This window comes from Aptenodytes patagonicus, chromosome 3 (genome assembly GCF_965638725.1).
Source record: "Aptenodytes patagonicus chromosome 3, bAptPat1.pri.cur, whole genome shotgun sequence".
Taxonomy (NCBI): domain Eukaryota; kingdom Metazoa; phylum Chordata; class Aves; order Sphenisciformes; family Spheniscidae; genus Aptenodytes; species Aptenodytes patagonicus.
In genome coordinates this window covers 117111605-117121032 of record NC_134951.1, presented here as the reverse complement: position 1 = coordinate 117121032, position 9428 = coordinate 117111605, and the positions used below count along the sequence as shown (strand labels likewise).

The 9428-nt window shown below is 44.3% G+C and overlaps 1 protein-coding gene across 3 annotated transcripts in view; it reads right to left on the bottom strand.

Annotated features, from left to right (window-relative positions):
- Positions 1 to 718: 718 nt before the first annotated feature.
- SYNDIG1 (synapse differentiation inducing 1) overlaps positions 719 to 9428 on the bottom strand; it is an 87980-nt gene continuing 79270 nt past the window's right edge. For 2 of the 3 annotated variants that reach the window (XM_076334818.1, XM_076334817.1), the window contains exon 4: positions 719 to 1568. In XM_076334818.1, the coding sequence (XP_076190933.1) occupies positions 1410 to 1568 (159 nt within the window). In that variant the 3' untranslated portion in view covers positions 719 to 1409. The remainder of the gene's footprint in view (positions 1569 to 9428) is intronic. The other variant, XR_012995045.1, reaches the window with a different exon arrangement.

Below are 9428 nucleotides of genomic sequence, written 5' to 3'. Positions count from 1 at the left end.
TGACATTATGTTTATAAAACACAAGGTAGTGAATAATAAAATGCTTATTGTTTTGATCAGTTTCTCTCTCTCTCTGTATATATATATATGTAGATACATATATATATGCTGATACACCCTTAGTGGGATGAAATGGTACATCTGTAAGACAAAAAAATAAAAGGGTGACTGTGGGGAAGGAGTAAAGAAGAAAAGAAATGTATTATTTCAGTCAGTGAAGTAAGGACAATGCTCAATTCCCTTACAATGTACCATTGCACTGCTTATCAAGGGACATGCTTGTCTCTCCATGGCTATGCTGTGTCCCTGGTCCATGGATGAGCTGTGAGCTTGTAATCTGAGTGGTCTCCTTCACTGCTCTGTGTATGAGCAGTACCTCAGAAATGTATGAAGCGTTCCTTCCCCTGGTTAATTCCCATGCTTTACCATGATTTTTAATTTAAAATTGATTAGTATTTCAGTTTGCATTTTTTCCCCCAGGTTTCTTGCATTGACTGCTGTGCAGGTCTCCACAGTAAGGCGGAGCAACCCAGATGAGCAATATGCCACAGGAATGTGCCATTATCACAATGTGACTGGATGGAGGAATTCATTTTACATCGGATCCCATGCTACTTTGACCTCACGCTCAGTCTGCGGAGCTATGTCATACAGTCACCTCAGCTGTTCTGCATTGGGTGGGCCTGTGGGCCACATCTTAATCCAAAAACAAGGATAGGAAAGAAAAAATATTTTTTATTTCCTTTTCTCCTTCCACGGAAACCTACCCACACAAGAAGAGTAGGCAATACCATTCTACGCTGAGGTCTCTGCTTCACTCTTAGGCAAATGAGTCCTGCATTCAAAAAAAAGAAAACATATTCTTCCTCCTGTTGTTATATTGCTCTTTCAGAGAACCAGCCACTGTCCATGCTTTCCCAGATCTCAGTGCCGTGCTTAACAAGCAAACTAAGCACAAGCTCATGCTGGCTGCAAAGTTCAGGTGACCAAGAAGATATTAAGAGAACAGCTCAGTTTGCCAGCTTCTTGTAAACACCATATTGCAAAGAAGGCAAAGGCAAAACACCCCTCTCCACACCTCCCCCAATTGCCTTCCTTGTGTTTTTTTTTTTTTTCTTTCTCTCTCTTTCTTTTCTCTTTATTTCTCTCCTCCTCTCTTTCTCTCCTTCTTTCTTTCTTGTATGGGGGTTCATGAAGAGAAGCAAGACTTGTGCATCACAAATGATGGAACTATCCCCACCTCAGCCAGCTTCCCACCCTACAATAATGCACAAGCCCATCTTATCCTGTACCTGCCCGCAGAAGGTGTTTGTTTGTCTCTTGATCTTTTGGAAAATCATGCAGTCTGATCTGCTGGGGAGTTCTGCAGTGCAGGCGCCAGGTGGCTGGTTCTCCCCCTTTCCTGAGGCTCATAAGTGATTGTTTTTGGACAGATAGGCAATAAGAGCCACGGCAACCCCAACGTAGATGCCAGTTCCGATTGTGATGGACAGGACAGCCAGGAAGAGTGCTCGCCGGGAGCTGGAGCTTGCATGGTGGAAGTCCCCCTTGGCTACTGCTTTGTTTGTCTGCAAGATATACAACAACAACAATGCAATATATTTATTTGTTTCATCTGGAAATGAAGATGTGATGCTCATTTCTTGGCTGAAACATGATCGTGGGGTATGACAGTAAACTGGTTGGAAATCAAATACTTTTTTAGTCGAATGAGGTTATTTGCACAATTAGGATGATGATGGACCCAATGGCATCTCAAGTGGTACTTTTAAGTGCCTTTAAGCTTAAACGTATCCTAGGATTTAATGCTATGCATCACGATGACTCCTGAGATGGCTCAGCCTCCCTTGAGAACATGGACAGATGGGCTGTGAGCCAAGGGTCTGCCCTGTCCCCTCCAGACACAGCTACAATTCTGCTTCTGTGAGGTGGCTGGATTCCAGCCTGGCTGGGAAAGGTAACAAGGGAAAAGCCCTTTAAACGTGCCACTTGCACAAAAACATTCTTCCAAGTCATCTGAAAAGGTCGATCTGTTCTTACCTGGACAAGGACAAGAGGGGCTGAATTTTCCCTTCCATTGCAGTGTTTTTGAGCATACTGACTAGGTGGAATGACTGGCCCAGGTTGACCACCACAGAGAGGCGAGACACCACCAGTTACCTTGCATCCACCTTAGGCCTGAGCTTCAGTGCAGGAGAAACACCTAGGAAACCAGAGCCAGCAGACACTCTTTCAGCCTTGATTCAGATGAACACTTACGCATACAAGCAGGGCAGCTCCCTTGATTATCAGAGGGATGACACACATGCTTAGTGGGGCCATTGGTGTTGGAGGTATGGTCTTCTCTCTTCGGGGTGGTGCATTCAGCTGGATGTGTCAGCTGGAGGAGGAGTTTCCATTTTGATGGTTTTAAAGTGGCTTTCGTGTCTCTTGCTATGGTTCCCAGCAGCTCAGAAGACTAATCCAAAGCTCTGGTAACTGTATCACATCTTCTATGTAGCTCTGAGTACCCAAGCAGATGCCTTGAATTCAACCTGATCAGCTGGCATTCCCAAAGTTATATGCAAGGCATTTATGCTTGAGCACAATGAACCTCACAAAGTTACAGCTTATTAGTACAGCTGTCAATAATGAACACAGAAAGCAGAATCGCAGCTGAGTGGGGATTGTCTCCTGTGATGATCCCACAGTCACACTGACATCAACGGGATGGCCACTGCAGAAATCTACATCTGGAGTTTGAGAAGTATTCAAGTATCTGTTCTTCTAACACACCTTCCAGGCACCTTCGAGCTCAGGAGCCAAGACAAAGCAAAATCCCTGCTCAAAACAGGCAAAGGAAAGCTAAAATTGGACAGGATTGATCTACCCATTGACAAGACCGCCTAATGCCATTTCAGTGGGTCTCAGTCTTGCAGCGTGATGGAAGGAGGACGACATTTTTATAGACCGTGGTGTGGTATCAGCAGGGTCACCCGACAGCCAGTAACAGATCTGTCACCTACAAGAAAGGTCTTGTAGAAGCATATGAGCTCCGTAAGTTCTGAGACAGCCTTTGTTCCCTTGTTACAATGAGTGAGGAATTCATAATGCTTTAATTGTATTTCTCCACAAATGCTCGATTTGCTGGGACACTTTCTGCTTCAGTGTCATCTGTTGCTCTATTTTTGTCTTTTTTTTACTACCTTGTTACCCAGAGCAATTTACAGCAGCCAAATGACAAGCTTCCACGCTGAAAAAAAGGCTTCTGGCCTTTCTGTCAATGACTTTATTAGGAGAACTGTCTCTTCTCATTCATCAACCTGATTTTTTAAGCATAATGCCTTATAAATGTTTCAGGCAGAAACAATGTCAAACAATACATATGAAAAGAGAGAGAGACTAGGCTGCAGGCTGGAGGAAAATTATAATTTCAAAACAGCAACATATAAACAACTCACAGGTTTACACCTAGTGTCATGTCCTTTAGTTTAGATGGGGAAGGCATCCTACTCACTTTGCAAAGGATGTCCGGCCAGACCTCTCAGCAGGGTGACCAGGGATTTCATGAGCTTCTTGTCTGGGACCTCCAAACACTCAAAAGAAGACCCCTTTCCAGAAGAATGCCAGGGGCTTTGGGGATCATGGAAATATTTCTTAGGGTCACTTAAAAGTCTTGGCAAGGAAAGCAGAGAAAGCTTTAGAAAGAATTGGTCATTCAGCTCTCCTCAAAGATTTTCTTCAAGCATCTGCTACCCATCACGGCTTTAATAAAAGGCTCGAACAGAGAGGCTTGTATTCACAGAAGTTAGGTCGGACTTGTCAGGTGAAGGTAAATGCACAGCACTGAAGCTATTTGAGCCTTTGAATAAACTGAGGTAAACAGTTTCAACCCCCAAAATGGAGGGAAAGTTTGAAAATGCTGGAACATTTCAATTTGACATTTCTGAAATGTCATGTTATGTCATGGAAAATTTTGCAACATTTTGGGCTGACCTCTTTTAAATGAAACTTTGTACAGTTTCAAAACAGTATTTTTTCACTTAAAAATAGATGGGAAACTCAAAGGGAAAAGAAACCATTAACCAAAATGTCAAATAACCTGTAAACCTGACAGTATATCTTGATTGAACTCAATAAAAGAGGTTGGATCTACCCAAAATGATGCGCTAAGTGACCCAAAGGGATTCAGAGGGCTGATTTGTCGAGCACTAATAGCCTTTTTTCTGATAGGATCTTCAACCTAGCGAAAAACCTGCTCACAAAGAACAGCTTTTTTTCTTGATGAGCTCTTTGAGGACAGCCCTGACCTTTGTGAAAGGATTGCACCTATGGTGAAAATCCAGTTTACCGCTAAAATTTTCAGCCCAGCCAAAACCAGATGTCTTGTATTAGCCACATGCTGCCATAGAGTCGCTGAATTTTGCAGCTCCTGTCATTATGATATAGCTTGATTTTGCTTGGGGAATAGGCACGCACTTTCACAGAAGTCCTAGTTTTCAACTAATTACCTAATCTGAGTGGGTTTTGTTCTTTTAACATAATGTTTAACCTTTGTGACTTAACAAAATCAAATCCTTCCTATATCAAATTCTGAATGCAGAGTGCATAGGTAAGGGCACATGGGAAGGACAACCTTATGTTCCTCCTTTAATACATTCAGAAAGGTTTCCATTGAGATGGAGAAATCACCAACATAGAAACCATCCTCCATTGGTGTAAGACTAGTCTGAAAGAATTTGCTTACCACTAAAAAAATTCTTTGTTGCTATTTTGTAATTAGCAAAACAATCCCATTACTCCCCAATGTCACTATATGCAAATTACAGCATTTATGCAGGTTTAAGCTAAACAGATCTGGAAAACAGTTATTACACAAAATGCAACTGAGGCCAATTTTAATAGGTTAGCATCTGGCAACTAATACACAGTTTTTCCTGAACTTTTTTTTAAACATGGATCAGGTCTTTGGTATCTCTGTGCGTTTTGAGGAATTCCCTTGGTTTTGGTACCCATCCAACAGCTTATGACCCAGACCCTTTGATGCCTGACACGGAGAAGTGATACTCTGTTTGCAGGTTTCCACACCAGGGATGCCTGTGCTCTAGCAAACTCCACGTGGGAAATGAGGACAAGAAATGTCTCATGTAGATCAGAGAGCCAAGTCAGACCCAGTCTCACCACCTTTTCCTTATTGTGGTAGAAAAGGTGAAAACAATGGTCATTAAACCTGAAAAGAAACCAAGACATCTAAATGCAGGCAGTGGTCAGGCTGTTCACTTGTCTTCACAGTGTCTGTGTCTTGGGTACTGCTAGCTGAAAGATAAAACTTGCCTACTTAGACAAGTCCAGTCCTCTACTTAGGACTGGCCATCTAAGCCCATGATCAAACACCACAGACAGAGAAGCAGATGCAGCGATTCAAGTCTCCAGAGCCAAAATAAGTGCAAGTACAGAGAGCGGTATCTGTCGCAGACCCTTCTTGGTAATTGCTGCCAGCCACAACACTGGGACCTCAGGCATCAAAACAAACTCAGCCTTCCTTTCCGACACGTTTTTGGGTCAAACGATAAATGTTTTCACAATGCCACTGTGGTTAAAATTGCTCAGAAAAAGAAAAAAAATCTATTTTAGCTAATTTAAAAAAAAAAAAAGTATTTCAGATAAAAATATTGAGTAAGGAAAATATCCCACCAAATTTTGGTTAAAAATGAGGTCACATTTATGGCGTGCTAGTCTGAGAACTAGTGCAAGGCAGGATGTGTTAGACTGGTGTGGTCTCCACTTTCACTAAACAGGCCCATCCTGGATGCCCACAGTGCCTGTAATGGACATGCTCTGTGCACCCCTGGGTGCCACAGGCACCCCAGTCTACTCAGAAGCCTGGCCTGAAATGACAAAGCCCTGCCTCCATCCAGGCATTTCTGCTCAATTAGAGGTGGGGATGGGGTAACGTGCACCACCAGGGCCTTTGCCAAGCCCCTGGGGCTGACGTGCCAAATGGTACAAAGGCACCGTTTGTCCAGTCATTCATACCCAGCCTGGAAATGGATTTCTGTGACCTCCTCTTAGCAGACTCAGCTCCGGCCTCACTAAAGCAATATTTGCTTTTGTTACTTCTATCCCCTGAAAAGCAAAGCCCCAGCTATGAATATTACTGTGCTGAATACTTAGCTGGTATTAATTGGTCCTTTGTGCTTGACTCTGAGGGTAATGCAGCCAGGACTGGTGCAAAAATGAAGATCCAAATGCCCTACTAACAAAGGGCTTGATTCACTACAGCCTCTTCAAGCTAAGTGCCTTAATTTAAGTAGTAAGGAATACAAACAGCTATTCTAATGGGCTTAAAAGTGGCTGCAGAAGTAAGCACTTTTCCTAATCAGAATTATGTTATCTGTGGAGTTTTACAGTACTTCTATCCATTCGTTTCTTCCCTTCCCTGGCAAGACTGTGGCTGGCAGCCAGATGATTGATGAACCAATTTAATACAGTCTTTGGGCAGCAGTGAAACCAACAGGTTTGATAAACAGAGCAGGGGACGAGTGCAAGACACGCGATGAATTATGAGTGGGGGATAATTAATCACATAGCACCAGGCAAGTTCCCTCACTGCACAGCCAGAAGATGAGATACTTTTCTTGCACAGGGTTTGTATCACTGGACTACCCCTGCCTCTTGATGTTCCTTTGGTCTGTCCCCTCTGGATGCCTAGACATGACTATCAACTTGCCAGCTACTGGCACAGGTTGTGATGAAGGCTGGGTACTCCAAAGCTGAAAACAGGGGCTTGAGCAAATACCAGCCCACAATCAATCCTCCCTTTAGAGGCTTTGGAAGTAAGCCAGGAAAGTGAGGAGGGGCGAGGGAAGAAGGGTTAAGGAGATCTGGAAGGTTTATCTTACTTTGTTTAACTAACAAAATGAATGCCTTGTTGTTTAGAAACACTTTCAAGGAACTTCCCTGGAGTTTCCACTTGAGCTTCTGCAAAACATATTCATCATGTCTCTGGGCTGCATGTTTTATAGGCTGAGAGAAGATGAATACTGCACCTCCACAGCTGCAAGGCCAAAAATTTCTGCTGCATCCCACAGTGGCTCATATATCATACTCACAAAATATGGTACGCTGTATCTGCAAACAAGAAACACATTGATCACAATTATTAATCCTGCCTCATCTCCCTGAGGCTGGAGAGCAGGAATGGCTCCATGTAGGAGGAGAAGAGTGTATCCTGACCCCTTTGGTCAGGTGATGGGAGGATTTCTTTTCACTTCATGAGAAGAAATGGGCAGCAGGGAGCAGGGATGCACAGCCTCCCTGCAGCCACTGGCCAGACCCTGAGTCTTACTTCTTCAAGTGGCATGCAAAAAATTGCCACAGAATGAGCAGTAACTCAGACAGAAAATGCTTCTGCTCCCGTATCTTCTCCTATCTCTCTTCTAGTCCAAAGCCCTGGCTATGGTTTTTAACTTGCCCAACTTGTACTTCTGCTGATCTCAAATTTCTGGGCAATATCGTCCACCTTCGGGCTCACACCACTTATTTTCACCGGCGGTGAGAAAAAGGCTCCAGAGTCTTTGCTAAGCATACAGATGGGAAAAGGGTGAACTCAGGATTTGCCTCTGAACCATGAATGACAGCAGGGAGGTGCCAGTCAGCAGGGGAAAGCATGGGGCTGGCAGACACCCAGCGCAGAGGTTGGGATGTGGCAGGAGAGTTTTCAGTCCTGATGAGAGCATCAAAGGGACTATGGAGTCCCGTCAAACACCTCCACAGGCAGAAATGGTGATCTAAATAAATGACAAATGGTTCTTTGCTCTGTCAGGCATTTGCAAATTCCATTATGCCCCTAGTATAACAGAAACTTCAGCCTGTGGCAACTTGCCTTTCAGGTACCGAAGAGCTCTTCTGGAGGTTTCCATCATTTCTGCTGGGAAGTTGGCCCAGGAAATGGACATGAGTCTCAACCAGCCATTCCCTGTCTGGAACGTACTGTGGAAACAGTGGGGAGCAGGTGTCACCTGAAATGCAGGCACTTCTCAACAGATACACAAATCTTCTACACTCAATGCTGGACTTAATCTCTACTGATGCTTAAGTTTCTTTTCCTCTTCAAAGGAAGGCATCCAACCTAGCCTTATCTAGCCTTCAGATTGCAGTGTCCAAAACCAATTGCTGTATCATCTTCAGGAAATTCCCATCCACACTCCAGTGTTGATGGGTAGAGAGTAGATAACTTGCTTGGGGTTGATGTCTTTCCTTCAGTGAGGGATCAATCCCACCCTCGAGCATTTTGAAGATAAAAAGCATAAGATCTTCACCATAACCTGCTCTCTCACTGTGCAGTGTTGAGATCCAGTTGAGATGGCTGATAAGGACCTTGAGACACTAAATGCCTAGCCCACATGGAACTTCCCCTGGGGCAATGCTGAGGTACTATGAGTACTTGGGTAGCAGTGACAAAAGGATGATACAGGGATGTCACCAGAGTTTCATTAAAACACAGAGAGGGGATAAACTGGCATATGCAGCTGCTGCTGCTGCTTTGCTCGAGGCTTTGCCAGATGTCCTAAGTGCTCTGCTGCACCTCAGAGTGACAGAACAAAACCCAGCGTGAAAACTTACCCCTGAAGGATTTCTTTCAACAATGAATCCTCATTCCAGTAAATAGGCTTGTGCCCTCAGTGGCCAGAGCATAGCACTGTGCAATGTGAGTGCATTACAGCAGACACTTGCTGCTTCCCGTCAGCAGCCCCTCTGACCTGCCTCACCCCCTTCCTTACCATGACTGTTCAGCAAGGCAATGAAACAAACAACAGGCTCATCACAGTGGAGGCAGGCATCACCTGTGTGCGGGCAGTGAAAAGGACAGGCTGGTGGCCATCCGGTGTCTGGAGCAGTCTCTTGTATTGCACTTCAAGGACAAGCGTAGTTTAACCAAATGTTACTCCCGCAAGCCCTTCAAGTGGCATTTCCTTCTTTGTGAGCGTCACCTTCTTTGCTCTGCAGCAGCACAGGAACTTCCAGCCTGGCCAAAATCCCACCAAGCTCCTGAACAGTGATGGGGCAGATGAAAACAAGTGGCCCAAGTAAAGGGATTTCTACTGCCACCGAATTAAATGATGCTGTGTTGATGGAAGGAGATGTACTGGGAACAATATTTATTCCTGTAAACCCATGAAAGGCTCAGGAGAGAGTGTGAAGGGGGAGAAGAGGGTGAAAATGGAGACCAGCATGAGTCTGCCTCTTCTGCATGATCTACTTTCATAACATCTGGGTTTGAGCCATTGGATCATTTTGGTATCAGTGTTTTCTGCTGGAATTTGAAAATATGACGTAGACAAGGACGTGATTCAGCCCCCGGCTGGTGCTGCCTGTGGCGTTTGATTGTGTATTCAAGTGCAGATAAAACTATAAATGTTCAAGTGAGATTTCAGCACTCAGAAAAA